The sequence below is a fragment of the Octodon degus genome, unplaced genomic scaffold (assembly GCF_000260255.1).
Source record: "Octodon degus isolate 3935 unplaced genomic scaffold, OctDeg1.0 scaffold00185, whole genome shotgun sequence".
In the NCBI taxonomy this organism is placed as follows: domain Eukaryota; kingdom Metazoa; phylum Chordata; class Mammalia; order Rodentia; family Octodontidae; genus Octodon; species Octodon degus.
The window spans coordinates 5,043,285-5,059,306 of record NW_004524761.1 but is presented as its reverse complement, the minus strand read 5'-3'; the positions used below and the strand labels follow the sequence as shown (position 1 = coordinate 5,059,306).

Below are 16,022 nucleotides of genomic sequence, written 5' to 3'. Positions count from 1 at the left end.
ATTAAGAGAATGCAACTATATATCTATCCCAACCACTTTGAATACACAGATACAAAATGGACATTCATAGTTATACCCCAATTTTTTTAAGTTCCGTTGTTGAATATTATAGGTGTGTAAACTCAGCAAAATATTCTAAAAGAGTCCAGTAGGAAAGGTACTGATTTTAAAGCAACATTATTTGAAAGGTAATGATATAAACTTTGAGAGCTTTTAAGATTGCCACCATTATTGTTCAATCAGACTGATTTTGATTCATCTTAAATTTCTATTAAAGTTATCATCTTGTCTATCTGAAAAGTAGTTTCAGCCTTTTACCTATTGGATACAACTAGGGATCATATTCATAAGTGAAATAAATCAGACCTGCAGGTGTAAACATTATATTGTTTCCCTAGTGTAAGAACCTGAAAGTGTAAAAAAAAAAATCTGAAACATATAATAGATACTATGAAAGGGAAGAAAACTGTTTAGGAGCAACTGGGGTGAGGGAAAAGAGAAGAGAAAGAAAGAAGGGAAAGAGAAACATATTTGTATATACACAGGATAGCTTGGATAATTGTGCTGTTTATTTGTGCTGGTTTGTTGTAAGCAGTTGATGCTTTAATTTCTTTCTCTCTCCTTTTTAATTTTTATAATATGTTTTAATAATTTGACAACAACAATATGCAATGTGACAACCATTATTGAATTCCTATCATTTTGTTTAGTGAAATTCTATATTGTTTCTAATTCTTTTTAAAAACTATTTTTATCTTTTTAAAAATAAAAAAAGAGGGTTGGAGATAGCTCAGTACAATAAGTGCTTGCCTGGCAAGCACAGGGTCCTGAGTTCAATCCCTGGTACCACAAAAAAGTAAAATAAATAAAAAAAGAATATAACAAATAAAAAAAGAACAGTAGGCAAAGAACATTGTGGTACGTATACTTAGCATAACAGTGCTATGTTCGTATTTTTATCTTACAGCTTTTAAATGTCTTAGTGGAAGTAAAAACTATAATTGAATTTAGTCAAGAATTGATTAAACATAAAGTTTTTTTTTTTGGGGGGGGGAAACCAGGTATTGAACTCAGGCCCTTGCGCTTGCCAGGGAAGCACTTATTCTACTGAGCCATCTCCCTGGCCCCAACATAAAGTATTAAGTTGAGTTATTTATTTAAATAACTAGTTTTGATTTCATGATCATAATTTCAAAAACTGTAACTTTATTTTCATGTTATCTTAGTCTGATACCAATGGAATTTAATTTTTAGGAAAGTGCTTTTATAATAGCTGAAATAAAAGGGAAAAATCTTCAGGTTTTATTTCTTCACATGCTCCCTTCTTTTCAGAAAATATCTTTGTATTTTGCTATTTTAAAAATAATTTATATGAGTGCAGTATACAAACTTTTATTTGTTTTTCTATTTCTATTTTTATTAGTATGTTTTTGCAGAACATAATGATTTACATACCTCATGGGGATTTGGTACAGGTACCTAACACATCTTAATTATTTTTAAAAAATATATTTTAAAAGATTAGAGTTATGTTTCTATATTCTGATGTAAAATTGTAATTAGCAATGTAAGATGTCATTTGAGGGACCCTTAAGACAGTAAGATGAGGATAAAAAGAAATAGTTGTTCATCTTGATAGCTACTTCAGTATTTCTGTTTCCTTCTGCAAACATTAGAAGATTTCACTTTTGTTTTGCCATGAGGTGGTATGGTCATGTGACTTCTCTGGCTGTGACATATGAATATACAAGCAGAATTATGTGATGACCAGTGCAAAATCCCTATGCTATCTTTTCCTGGAGCATCAGAAGCACAGTTTGAGACTAAGATGCCAAAATCAAAGAAATGTGGGGTGATGAGCAACATGTAGACAAAATCTGACTTTGGAAGTCTCTCGTAACCATAGAGAACTTTGCAGGAGCAAGAAATAAAACTTTATTTTACAGGAAACAATGAAAGAATGAATGTACAACAATGTATTGATTGTTAGACATGCACTAATGTGAGAAGAATGTATTTTGTGAATAGTATTACTATGGATAATACAACAGGTAGAAGAGCATTGTTTTTGGCATTTTAACCAAAGCATCTGACTGTGAAGCAGAGTACATATCTTGGAATCTTTGGAGAAGCTATTGGAATTTTTTTTCTTATGTATGAGGTAGTAAGACAGAAATAATTTAAAATGTCATTGGTACCACTTCTTTTTTCTTGCTTAGCATCCATTTCCCCTACTTGTCTTTTTCTTTAGGATATTTGTACTAGTTTTGTGATGAACTGGGCTAAGATTTTTCAAGAAGAAATGCTTGGACTTATAAGCATTATAGAAATTAGTGTCCATTGATGAATGCAGCAGTGGATACTGTATTAATTTCCTGGGGTTGTTGTAGTAAATTATCACAAACACAGTGCCCAGAAAGAACATAAATTTATCCTTTCAGAGTTCTAGAGGCCAGCAGTCCAAAAGTCAATATACTGCTTGGGCACATTTCCTCTAAATACCCAAGCAGCTGTTTCTTCCAGCTTCTGCTAACTCTTCACATATTTTGACTTTGCCAAATAAGTCAAATTTCTATCTTTTTGTTCATATTTTCTTTTTATGCCACAGTGTCTTTTTTTTCTATCTCTTACAAGAAGACAATTGTTACTGGATTTATGGCCAACCCTAATCTAGTATGTTCTCATATTAATGTCTTTGTCTTAGTTATATCTGCAAAAGCTTTTATTACAAATAAGATTGCATCCTGAGTTTCATTTTTGGAGTTCTATTCAATCCACTACAGATATCAAGAGATGTAAAGACAGTGAGGCTAAGGCTCAGGAGACATGTTATTGGCTGAGTATGGCTTTGAACTCTTTTTTCTCTATTGGAGGAAATGTGCTTGCATGTTTGGCAATGGTATGGTAGCTGTATAGGGGAGGCAAAGAGCTATTCTAGGTCCTCAAAACTCCCAAGTAATAGCTCACATGTCTATTATACCTCTAGAAGTGTTACTATAGAATTCTGGCATAATTGCTTTTTATTTTTTATTTTTTTTTTGGCAGAACCAGGGATTGAACTCAGGCCCTTGCGCTTGACAGGCAAGCTCTTATTCCACTGAGCCATCTCCCCAGCCCCCATAATTGCTTTTTATATTCGTTAAAAACTGATGAAAGCAAGTGATGATTCTTGGACCTAACATCTATGTCTTAGGCATAATTCCTTAATGTGTCAATTATAGTATATTGGAAATTACACACATGGAATTGCAGTGTAACCATGTTTTCTGATGGATAGTCAGACATTATGTTCAATTATTTTAAGCTCCAGAATAATTCAGGCACATTCCATGGCCTTTAGAAGAAGTAACTCCCAATTTTAGTTTACATAATTTGTTTATTTCTTTTTTTAATTTTTAGGGAAGGGTTACCAGGTGTTCAAGGTCTCACTACTAGATCAAACTCATAGTGATCCACCTGTTTACAGCCTCTTAAAGCTGGGATTACAGGTGCAGGCCACCAAGCCCAGTCTCAATTGCTGTCTCAGCACCATGCCCCGGGGGCGGGGGGAACCAGCATGGCAGGCCTGGGGATTGAATCCCCGTCCCCTGAGCCTGCTTGTAGGTGCTTTAGTCTGCTGAGCTATTGGGCCAGCCTAGTCTACATAATTTAGATGGGGCTAATTTCATCTCCTGGCTTCAGGAATGAACAAATTACTCATGTCTGGCTAATGAGAGATCTATCAGACTTATTTACTAGAGGAAAAATAGCATTATTTAAACTGGTCCGTAGGAAATGATGTATAGTTGGTTTTGTGTGTGTGTGTGTGTGTGTGTGTGTGTGTGTGTATGTGTGTGTGTGTATGTGTGTGTGAAACTATGAAGAAAAAATACACTTTATTCTGAGAGTCCTAAAACTGGTAGCATGAAGACTGAAAGGTACTTTGGCCATTTTCTCACACACAGTAAAGTACACAAGCAGGCCAACAAAGGAAAACAAACAGAAATGTGCAGGTATTTTTTGGTGATATTTTTGAGTAGTGGTGTCCCAAGCTCTGCTTGAAACCAGTAAAAAAAAATAGCTATTTTCAAGTATAAGACAATAAATGATGATCTACTTTTTTCTTAAGTTAGTTTACCTGGGATTCATTGTTAAACTATTATTAATAGGTTTATATCCACAGACAGTATGAGTAAGTACCTTGAGATGTTGGAAATAGGGAAAAGTTATCACCGAATTCCAGAGCCAGAAGAGCTTATCTTTTGTTTCACAAGCTTTTTATTTTTAATGGACAGTTTAAAATTTATAAGTAATTTTGCTTTACTGTGTGCTATAAGATGATTAAACAAAATTTGAGATGTTCATAGGGTAACTGAAAATAACTCTTGTCATATAGGTTTTATACATTGACCTTCTGTATTCATTTTATTCAGCTTCCTTATGCTGTTTTCATATTTTTCATGTGAAGAGACTCATTAACAATTAGTTAAAAGTGTAATTAGCAAGCGACCATTTTTATTATTCATGCATAAAATAAATATGATAGAAAAATTATACCTTGATTCATATCATTCAAATGAGAAACTAAGTTATCAATTTGAATGCATATGAAAACAAATTAAAAATAAAAGTTAAGTTTCAAATAATGACAATATATGCCAGTATTATATAGGTTTTAAATGAAGTAAAGTACTCCTTGATTCCTATGTGCCTCTTTGGGAAGATGAAAAAAAAATCATGGCAACGTATCGAAAAGAAATGAAAACAGGATCTTCAAGACAAATGTGCACTCTTGTGTTTCTGCCAGCACTATTTACAATAGCCTAGAAGAAGAAACAACTGCAGTGTTCGTGAACAGCTGAATGAATGCATAAAATGGAGCACAATAGTGTTACTTATCCTTAAAAATGAAAGACATTCTGTCATGTGCTACAATAAGGGTTAAAGCTCAGGAAATCATGCTAAACCAAAAAAGTTAGTCACAAAAAAACCACATATGCACAATTTCACTTTTATGAGATATCTATTGTAGTCAAATTTATGAAAATGTAATTAGAATGGTGATCATCTTGGAGAAATCTCAGGAAAGATAAATTCTGTCTAATGGATGAGTTTCAGTTGTACAAGATACAATTCAAAACAATTTAAACATACCGAACACAATAACCTATACATTTAAACATGGCTAAAATGCCAAAGAAGAAACTATGTTTTAGCCACATGATGTCGCTGTCTACCAAAGAGTGTTCCCTAGAAAGGAAAATACCCAGAGCTTCTTTGTTTCTCCAGGTAAACGGAGCAGTAAGAGAAGCAGCAGGGTTGGAACAGAGACTAGATTATTTACATTTTTACAAAACATGATCTTTTAATTTGATCAACTCACTCAGGATTAGTAATGGTGTCTTCTCCGAGAAGGGATCAAGGGGTCAAGGAGCGTCTGTTGCTCTCGCTTCTGTTCCTCGCAGCCTGGCAGGCGGGGAGCGGCCAGCTGCACTACTCGGTCCCCGAGGAGGCCAAACACGGCACCTTCGTGGGCCGCATCGCGCAGGACCTGGGGCTGGAGCTGGCGGAGCTGGTGCCGCGCCTGTTCCGGGTGGCGTCCAAGGAGCGCGGGGACCTTCTGGAGGTAAATCTGCAGAATGGCATTTTGTTTGTGAATTCTCGGATCGACCGGGAGGAGCTGTGCGGGCGGAGCGCGGAGTGCAGCATCCACCTGGAGGTGGTCGTGGACAGACCGCTGCGGGTTTTCCACGTGGAGGTGGAGGTGATGGACATTAACGACAACCCGCCGGTGTTTCCCACGGCAGTAAAGACTATCCGGTTTCCGGAATCTAGGCTGCTTGACTCAAGATTTCCTTTAGAGGGAGCATCTGACGCGGATATCGGAGTAAATTCTCTTCTCTCCTACAAGCTTACCTCCAGTGAGTTTTTCTTTCTAGACATACAGACAAATGATGAACAAAGCCAATCTTTGTTTCTTGTACAAGGGAAATCTCTGGATAGAGAGGATACTGCTGAAATTAATCTGTTACTGGTAGCTACTGATGGAGGCAAACCTGGGCTCACAGGCACTGTTTGCATACTTATTAAGGTATTAGATGTGAATGACAATGAACCGACTTTTGACCGCTCAGTTTACAAAGTACAGTTGTCTGAGAACACTACAAATGGAACCCTAGTGATTAAAGTGAACGCTTCTGACACAGATGAAGGATCAAACAGCGAGATTGTGTATTCACTCAGTAGCGATGCCTCCTCCAATGTACACATGAAGTTCAAAATAAATCCGAGTTCTGGAGAAATCAGAACTAGGGGGAAATTAGATTATGAAGAAACGAAATCCTATGAGATTCAGGTCATTGCATCTGATAGAGGAACTCCATCAATGTCAGGACACTGTAAAATCTCAGTAAAACTTGTGGATATAAATGATAACACACCAGAAGTCTCAATAACGTCTCTCTCACTTCCTATCCAAGAGAATGCGCCACTGGGCACCGTCATCGCCCTCATTTCAGTGTCTGACCGTGACTCAGGTATCAATGGACAAGTAACTTGTACCTTGACACCTCACATTCCCTTCAAACTGGTGTCCACCTTCAAGAATTATTATTCACTGGTGCTGGACAGCACCCTAGACCGTGAAATCTTTTCAGATTATGAAGTGGTGGTGACTGCACGGGATGGGGGCTCTCCTCCGCTGTCGGCCTCCGCCACCGTGTCCGTCGAGGTGGCTGACGTGAATGACAACGCGCCTGTGTTCGCGCAACCCGAGTACACGGTGTTCGTGAAGGAGAACAACCCGCCAGGCTCCCACATCTTCACGGTGTGTGCGCGCGACGCGGACGCGCAGGAGAACGCGCTGGTGTCCTACTCGCTGGTGGAGCGGCGCGTGGGCGAGCGCGCGCTGTCGAGCTACGTGTCTGTGCACGCGGAGAGCGGCAAGGTGTTCGCGCTGCAGCCGCTGGACCACGAGGAGCTGGAGCTGCTGCAGTTCCAGGTGAGTGCGCGGGATTCTGGAGTGCCTTCCCTGGGGAGCAATGTGACTCTGCAGGTGTTTGTGCTGGATGAGAATGACAATGCTCCTGTGCTGCTGGGCCTTGGGGCAGGTGGTGCAAGCAACGTGGTGAGTGAGCTGGTGTCGCGGTCAGTGGGTGCTGGCCACGTGGTGACGAAGTTGCGTGCAGTGGACGCAGACTCTGGCTACAACGCGTGGCTGTCTTATGAGCTACAGCCGGCTGAAGGTGGCGCACGTAACCCATTTCGAGTGGGTCTGTATACAGGCGAGATCAGCACGACCCGCGCCCTGGATGAGGAGGATGAGCCACACCAGCGCCTGCTGTTGCTTGTGAAAGACCACGGGGAGCCTGTGCTGACGGCTACCGCCACCGTGTTGGTTTCTTTGGTGGAAAACGGTCAGGCACCAAAGGTTTCATCGCAGGCTTCTGCAGGGGCTTCTAGGCTGCAGGAGGCTCTGGTAGATGTCAACGTGTACCTGATCATCGCCATCTGCGCGGTATCCAGCTTGTTGGTGCTCACACTTGTGTTGTACTCGGCGCTGCGTTGCTCATTGGTGTCCAGTGCAGGCGCGAGTGGGCCCGGGAAGCCCACACTAGTGTGCTCGAGTGCAGTTGGGAGCTGGTCATACTCGCAGCAAAGGAGGCAGAGAGTGTGCTCTGGGGAGGGCGCGCCCAAGATGGACCTCATGGCGTTCAGCCCTAGCCTACCTCAAGGCCCAGACACCACAGAAGAAAGACAACAGTCCTCAGAATCAGAATATCTAGGAAAGGTAGGTCTCTTAGGTTTTTTTTTCCCCATCAATTCTAGAAATTTTAATTTATTTTTCTTGATATTTGTTTATCATGAGATTCATAGCTCTGCCTTTACTTTATATTATTGTTTTATCATGAAATATCGGGGATGAACTGGAGATAAAAATATTGCAGTTTGGATATTTTCTTAAGTGTTTTTGTCTTACTTTTATCTCTTGGTTTTTTCATAGTTTAAGCTCTGCATGAGTGATAGGAACTGGAAGTATTGAAAACATTTCAGCAGCCACTGTGGTACCACATTTCTGTAATTGCAGCTCCTTAGTAGTCTGAGGCACGAGCATCTCATGTTTAAGGACAGCTTCTGGCAACTTTGTGCTACTCTATCTCAAAATACAATGTAGGGGGTTAGGCATATAGATCAATGGTAGAGTGCTTGGTGTGACCTTATGTTCAATCCCCTGTATTACAAAAACAAGATCCCTTAGAAAAAATTTGAGAATTTAATATTACATGCAAATATTTTTCTCTCGGTATTTAGAATTTCACAGAAAATTAAATTTAAAGGATTTGGAGATATGTATTTCTAATTTATAGAATATGTTCTATCAGAATCTGTTTGGAATGCAAGTATATTATTTATGATGCACATTTCCTAGATTTTTTTTGGATCACGAAGTTATTTATCATCTGTTCATGCATCAGTTAATAAGTTGCATCTTTCTGTCTTGTATTTGAAACCAGCCTGAGAGGATTGTGTAGGTATTATAACACTTGCCAGCACTTAGGAATACTTGCCTATTTTAAGTTTGTCTTTTGTGAGTAAAAAATCCTGTTATTTGAAATACAAATGTTACATCAGACACATTTTGAGTTTTGAGGAAAAACTGAGAGTTCATGAAGAAAATAGCTTCTTCTAGGTCTGGACATTTTAAAATCACATTGTGCTTGGGAAATTCTGTTTCTACAAATGAAAAATATTCTACCTTTTCATGTTAGTAGTTAGTTATCCTTCCAGTATCAGTATAATTAGCTTAATGCAGTAGACAGACCACACCTTCCTCTGGCATTTCACTCTGTGAGCTCACAAAGTTTTATCTGGAAGCATCCACATCCTGAATGCAACTGGAAATTTTCCAAAGAGATAAGGCTTGGTATTGGATGAATATATGTTCACTGGACACTGAATTTGATAAGTAAATGTTACACTTAAAAGGGCTTATGGTCCATGCCTGTAATTCTAACACTTTGAAGGCTGAGGCAGGAGGATCACCATAAATTTATGACAGCTTGAATTACATAGTGACACCCAGTCTCAAAAAAAAAGGTTTAAAATATTTTCAACCAAAGGAAGATGACTTTGATAAAATAACCATCTAAAACTATATTTTGGTATTTGGTTCTTAGTTAGTTGCTTTTTTCCCCAAATATATGTGATACTTATGAATTATATAAAGAATTTGCACTACATGATCATAGATTTAGACTTTTCACAGTTAGGCGAGAATATCCATTTCCACCTGGGGTCTTGTTTTTAAAATTTTTACTGCTTTTTATTTTTTACAGAGAATAAAAAATAGTAAAAAAAATCCCATTAGAAATGATACAGACCTTGGGTTGCACCAGGAGTGGTAGGATGGAATTAAATTGGTGGGATTCCAAAAAGGCATCTTTGGGATTACAAATATAAATTTCTTGGACCGAGACAACGACCAAAAAGTGCTCACAACAGTTGGTGCTCAATGTGGCCAGAACGCACGACCTTCTCAACACAACGACCAGTAACCAAAATCAGGTGCATGCGATCCACTGAACCATGTGTGACCAATTTAGAGTGTTTGGAGTGCAAAGCTGGGAGTGACTGATGTACTGCTGCTTACAACTCCATTTTTCCAGTAGTGGGAAATCCTCTCCACAAATCTCCATTCTTATATCTTGATTACCCTGTGGGCGAACATCTACAGGAAACTTCAAATGGCAGTGCACTGGGAGGAATCAATAACCACTGAAGATGTGACCATCAAATTCACCCCAGAGGAAGGGGCTCTGCTGGACAGAGCACAGAGAAAGCTCTACAGAGCTGTGATGCTGGAAACCATCAGGAGGCTGGAATCCCTGGGGTGCAAATACTGCAAATCAAATTTTGTTCTTCACATGGATGCAACAGAAAATCAATGGCTGGTAGAACAAACAGCTTTCCCCAAGAAGCACAATCCAGAAAAAAAGAACAGCTTTTATGAAGAGGGACAGATAACCACTGGACATATGAAAAGAAAGAAAATAAACACCATCAAGCCCAAGGTCATTCATACCGACAAACGCCACCAAACTGAAATAAAGAAAATTCACAGTGTGAACAGATAGATTTTGAAGGCAATCTGAGTAGGAAAACCTTCAACTATCAGTCTGCATCCAGAAGACACAAGACAACTGAATCTGGAAATGAATTCTGTATGTCGGGAACAAACTTCAATCAATCTTCTAAATTTTATTGGGGTCAGAAAACACATACAGGTGAACCACAACATAAATGTCATCAATGTGCGAAAATGTACAAAAATTTAAGTAGCCTGAAAATTCATATGAGAATACACACAGGGGAGAGTCCATTTGAGTGCTTTGTATGTGGGAAAGCCTTCACTAAGAAGTATGATCTTAGAAGGCATGAGAGAACACACACTGGAGAGAAACCATATGAATGTCATCTATGTGGAAAATCCTTCACTCAAGTATCTCACCTTACTAGTCATGTGAGAACACACATTAGAGAGAAACCATATGAATGTAATGTCTGTAGAAAAGCTTTTGCTATTTTTAGTGACCTTAAAATTCATATGAGAACACACACAGGAGCAAAACCATATGAATGTAATGTGTGTCAAAAAGCTTTTACTCACTGTAATACCCTTAAAATCCGTAAAAGAACACACACAGGAGAAAAGCCACATGAATGCCATCTATGTGGGAAGGCCTTCAGTGAATTATCTTCCCTTACTATCCACAAGAGAACACATACAGGAGAAAAACCATATGAATGCCATCTATGTGGGAAGGCCTTCGCTCAATTATCTCACCTTACAAGGCATGAGAGAACACACACAGGAGAAAAACCATATGAATGTCATCTCTGTGGGAAGGTCTTCACTCAGTTATCTCACCTTACTATCCATGAGAGGACACACACAGGAGAGAAACTATATGAATGTCACCTATATAGAAAATCCTTCATTCAGTCATCCTCTCTTATTTGCCATGAGAGAACACATACAGGAGAGAAACCATATGGATGCCATGTATGTGGGAAGGCCTTCACTCAATCATCTCACCTTACTAGGCATGAGAGGAGACACACAGGTGAAAAACTATGAATGTCATCTATGAGGGAAGGCCTTTACTTGATCATGTCACCTTACTAAAAATTAGAAAAAATGCACAAGAAAACACGTATTGTTGACACATGTGGAACAGACTTCCATGTAATCACCATGGTGGATATATGAGAACACAGGCAGGAGAGGAATCATATGCATGTTATCTGTGAGAAAGCTTTCACACTATTGTCTTCAACATTCACCATTGAGAAGACACACATAACTGAGAATATGTATGTTTTACAAATGTTTTACTTATTAAATAAATTCTCCATCCAAAGAGAAGGCACAAGGCAAAAAAAAAAGAAATATACAGAATTTCACTAAACAAAATAACAGGAATTTAACAATGGCTGTTATATTGCATAGTATCTTCAAATTAGTTGCTTGGGTTACCAGATATAAGCATTCAAAATTGGTTTAAAAAGTTATAAGAAATTAACAAGGAGAAGAAAAAATTAACTGCTTCTTTCAATAGATCAGCAGAAAATCAGCAGTACAATTATTCAAGCATATATCTATATCTATATCTATATCTATATCTATATCTATATATCTATTCCCTTGCTTCTTTCTTCTGTCCTTGTACTCATCCCAGTTGTTCCTTCCCATTACCAAATTATTTACCTTTGACAGTATATATTGTACCTTCAGATTTTATTTATTCTTTCATGTTCTTACACTATTGAGACAATATGAGGTTTGCACATGCAGTTTGATTTCACTTATGAGTATGGTCTCGAGTTGCATCCATTTACCTATAAAAACCTTGAGTTTATCTTGTTGAGAGCTAAGTAATACTCCCTTGTGGAGTTGGTTACTTGGTTAAAATTTTGATGGGCCTTTGGCTTGTTTCCAAGATTTAGCTATGACAAATTGCACTGCTACAAACATGGGTGCACATATATCGCTGTGGTATGAGGTTTTCAGTTCTTCTGGAAAAATACTCAGCAGGGGACTAGCTGAGTTGAATGGGACCTCCAAACCTAGCCTTTTGAGGACTCTCCACATTGATTTCATAGTGGTTGTATCAGTCTACACTCCCACCAACAGTGAAGGAAAGTTCCTTTTACCCCACAGCTCCTCCAGCATTTGTTATTAGTTGACTTATTAATGACAGCCATTCTTTCTGGCATGAGATGGAATCTCAGTATTGGTTTAATTTCCATTTCTCAAATGATCAATGATGATAAAAATTTTTTTCATATATTTAATTGCCATTTTTATGTTTTCATCTCAGAGTATATATTCATCTCAGATGCCCAATTTTAGATTGGATCTTTGAATTTTGGGGCCGTGATTTTTAAAATTCCTTATATGTTCTAGATAGAAATCCTGTGTGGGATCTGCTTTTGAAAGAGGTAGGAGTTTATTCAGTATATCTTGAACTTTTTTTTTACCAAAAACTTATTTCTTCATGTTGATAAGAATCAACATGTAGATTATCTGTGTTCTAGGGATCAGAAAAGTTCATCTGAGGATTTACAGAAAAAACCAATGGCTTACACTGATGACAAAGATGCTGTCTTGGGAGGCATCATCTTCTCTAGAGTGTCACATCTACACACTATCTCCTTGACAGTGTATCAATATTACCTACTGGAAGTCTGGGCACTATGTTTCTATTAGAGTTAAATTATAAGTTTTTAAATTTGTATTCATATGGTCTCGTATGTCCAAGAGTCACAATCTATTGCCAAAATAATCTTTATTGCTTTCTCATTCTCATTTCCAGTTTTTCTAAGATGCCTAAGGAGATATTTAGATGATAGGAAAAATTACTTTCATGCCTTATCCATACATTGGCCCAATCTTTTACATTCACTTTTCCTTTACTATGATTTTTATAATCTGCTAGTCAGACCTGGGATATATCCTGTTATCAATTCCTATGTGGTATGCCATTTTAAAATCAGTATAATCTTCAAATGTAATTAAGTATGTTATGTTACAATAAATTTTCAATAATATCATGTTATGATAGCAAAACAAGTCAAACGATTTGGATGTTAGCCTTGCTCTAATGCAGACCATCAAAATCAGCTGCTTGAGCTCCAGTTCATTAAATTTGAGTTAAAGAATTCCTTGTAGCTATTGGTAGCAGGACAGAAACATAGACATAAGTGTCATTCCCATTTCTGGGTGGTTTGGACAAAAACAAATTTTTCTTCAAGGACATAATTGAGCCAGAAGACTTAAAAATGTGTAAAATATGGTATGCCTATAACTTTCTTTCCAGTTCCTCTTGGATTTTAAGAAGAATTCTTTCTTCTTCTAAGGCTTCTATATACTTTGAGTAGCACAAAGTTGGCTGTCAACCTTATGCTTGCAGGCCTAACCAGGATTCACTGGCAAAGGCAGGCATTTGTATAGTAGACCCTGTAGTACTTCCATATTGTTTGAGTACAACATTCCAAATTTTTTCATCATCCATGACTGACAATTTGTCTTTCTGCTTATTGTACTTTTCTCTCTAAAATACCCATATTTTTTTCGCCAGTCAGATTCTTCCTAAATTCACAAAAATATGGCCAAAATTTAAACAGAACCCCCAAAATTGTCATCTGTACTTCTCTAAATACACATGATCCTAACTCCTTCCTATGGTCAGTAATCTTCTGTGCCAGTTCTACTGGAATGTCAATCTGTAAAGCTGGTGGAATACAGGAGTTAATAAAGCAGTTGATAGTTGTGGTCTTCTTTTGGATGACAGACTCTTTGCAGTGGGAATGGCACCGATCCCTATGTTTTTTTACTTCTTGCCCAAAGTTCCCATTTCCCAATAAATCTCCTTTTAGAGTCACAACACATTGAATCTGTCTTGCAATAACTGGATTCAGGGGCCGGCAAGATGGCTCAGTAGAATAAGTGCTTGCCTGGCAAGCACAAGGGCCTGAGTTCAATTCCCATTTCTGCCAAAAAACAACAACTGGATTCAGTAATTCTTTATGAAAAAAACAATAATTTTACAAGATGAAGATATCCACTACTCACTAGATGACATTTTTTCATCTTCTCAAGATGTTTTTGATGTCTTCCAGGGTTAACCTTTCACTATCCATCCACAGCCACCAATACCTCTCTCCTAAGGTGCCCTTCATGAAATTTAATAAATTTCAAACTCTTTCCTATTGCTAATGCTGTAAGTTCTGTGAGAAATTGTCCTATCAGTCCTGCTCTCAGGTCCAAAGCTGACCCTCTTTATATTTAATTTATTTTCCTAATGCCTCATCTGAGTTCCCATTATGGTTTGAATTGGTTCAAGGAGAGTTTAAAAAAGATCATCAACCACTGCTGGTCCTACATTATTGAAGTTTATGTAGTCTGGACTTTCTTTAAGTGGCTTTCCAATAATTTTTTGAATGGCTGCTTCTAGAATAAAGAATGCATAGGAACTTAAAAATTCTTCACATGTTGAAAAATCCAATGGCAGGCTTCTGTCAGGCACATCACATTGCTTTTCGAGGTATATTCTCAGAAGAACTTGTGGAGTATCTTTTATAGGTATAGACCCTTCATATTCTTCCAATTTAGAAATTGATTTAGTGGTTTTAGATGAACACCTTTTTGTGCTGGGGTGAACTCCATTTTCAATGATGAAATTCTGAGAAGCAGATGAAGTAACTGGTGATTCAGTTTTATTGTGGGGTATACAACAGGGTAATGAAAAGGTGGATATCATTTGCTGATTTTGCTTTGCTAGTGAAGACCAATCTTGTTTGAGAGTAGGAGGCTTCGCCAGAGAAATGTAGAACTTTTTCATAATAAGATTGTCTTCTTGACAGTGGGAGGTGGTGGATGGAGTGGTTGCCCCAGGACCCATGGAGAAAAATTTCTACCAATTGTGAAAGTCACATCTGACATTCTCCATCTTACTCATGAGATCAATTTGGCTCACCCGTATTCAAAATAGCAATCACTCTCCAGAAATGATGGAAGTCTTTTCTGATCCATTTAATCCCTTGTTCACAATTGAGACACATAATATCATAGTTGACATTACTGGTCTCATCTTTACAGTGGACATTCATTTTTACAAGTTTAACATCTTGCTTTGTTTTCCTCACAAAATTGTAGATAAGACCTCAAGGTTTTTGGCTTTATAGAATTTTTTTTCAATTGTTTTTCTAGAAGTTGTGGAGCATCATTAACTACTTCAAAAATTCCATAATCCACATTAAATCTAATTGCCTCTGGAAAGGTTGGAAGGTTTAGGAATTCATTAAAATAGTCCACAAGTTGCCAAAGAATCTTCAAATCCTGCTTCTGTAATAGCTGGTGGCTCCAATGAGAGTCACTCCTGCATGGCGCCTCTGTGGTCTCCACGCCCGCCCGTGTCTGTTCATCTCTTCAACCGTCTGTCTGCCAGACATCCATCAGTTGGTCGGTCAGTCAGTCTGTGAGGCATGGTGACGTGAGATGGCAGTTCGTTCAATAATATCTTATTAATATGAAATCTGTTATACTTTTAAATTTCATATTTTCTATTCTCTAGAAACTACCTAGTATATTTCAAGAGTCATTAATACTATTTGGCATGTTGATATCTATAGTTATTTCCTACAATTCTGTTACAAACATTTATTTGATACAGGGTCTTGCTATGCATTTCAGAATTGTAGTGATCCTCCTGTGTCAGCCTTCTCCGCCCTTTGATTATAGGCGTGCACCACCGCATGGTATACCCTGGGTTCTGGGGATGGAACTCGGGTCCTTACACTTGGTAGGCATGCCCTTAGATCGCTGAGCTATCGCTCCAGCCCCCCTCCAAATCTATGTTTCCTTCTTCATGAGCTGGCACAATAGAATCTGAAGTCATGTAAGCTTGATATTAACCTTAACATCATTCATCATTTATATAGCATCTTGCTTGATAAAGATAATTTAATATATTTACTTATTC

General features: G+C 38.0%; 1 protein-coding gene and 1 pseudogene across 1 annotated transcript; one reads left to right on the top strand and one right to left on the bottom strand.

Annotated features, from left to right (window-relative positions):
* Window positions 1-5,374: 5,374 nt before the first annotated feature.
* On the top strand, window positions 5,375-9,533 carry LOC101579120 (protocadherin alpha-2). Its single transcript, XM_004643909.1, has 2 exons — window positions 5,375-7,781; window positions 9,415-9,533. Exons 1-2 carry the CDS (start codon window positions 5,375-5,377, stop codon window positions 9,531-9,533), a joined length of 2,526 nt encoding a protein of 841 aa, XP_004643966.1.
* Window positions 9,534-13,181: 3,648 nt separating this feature from the next.
* LOC101578332 lies at window positions 13,182-15,150 on the bottom strand (annotated as a pseudogene).
* Between the last annotated feature and the right edge of the window lie 872 nt (window positions 15,151-16,022).

What these genes read in the sequence shown, in the direction of transcription:
- LOC101579120 (XM_004643909.1), top strand. Translation starts at nt 5,375, where the DNA reads ATGGTGTCTTCTCCGAGAAGGGATCAAGGGGTCAAGGAGCGTCTGTTG. An exon ending in AGGAAAGGTAGGTCTCTTAG is followed by an intron (nt 7,782 to 9,414) that starts GTTTTTTTTTCC and finishes GATTCCAAAAAG; the next exon opens with GCATCTTTGGGATTACAAAT.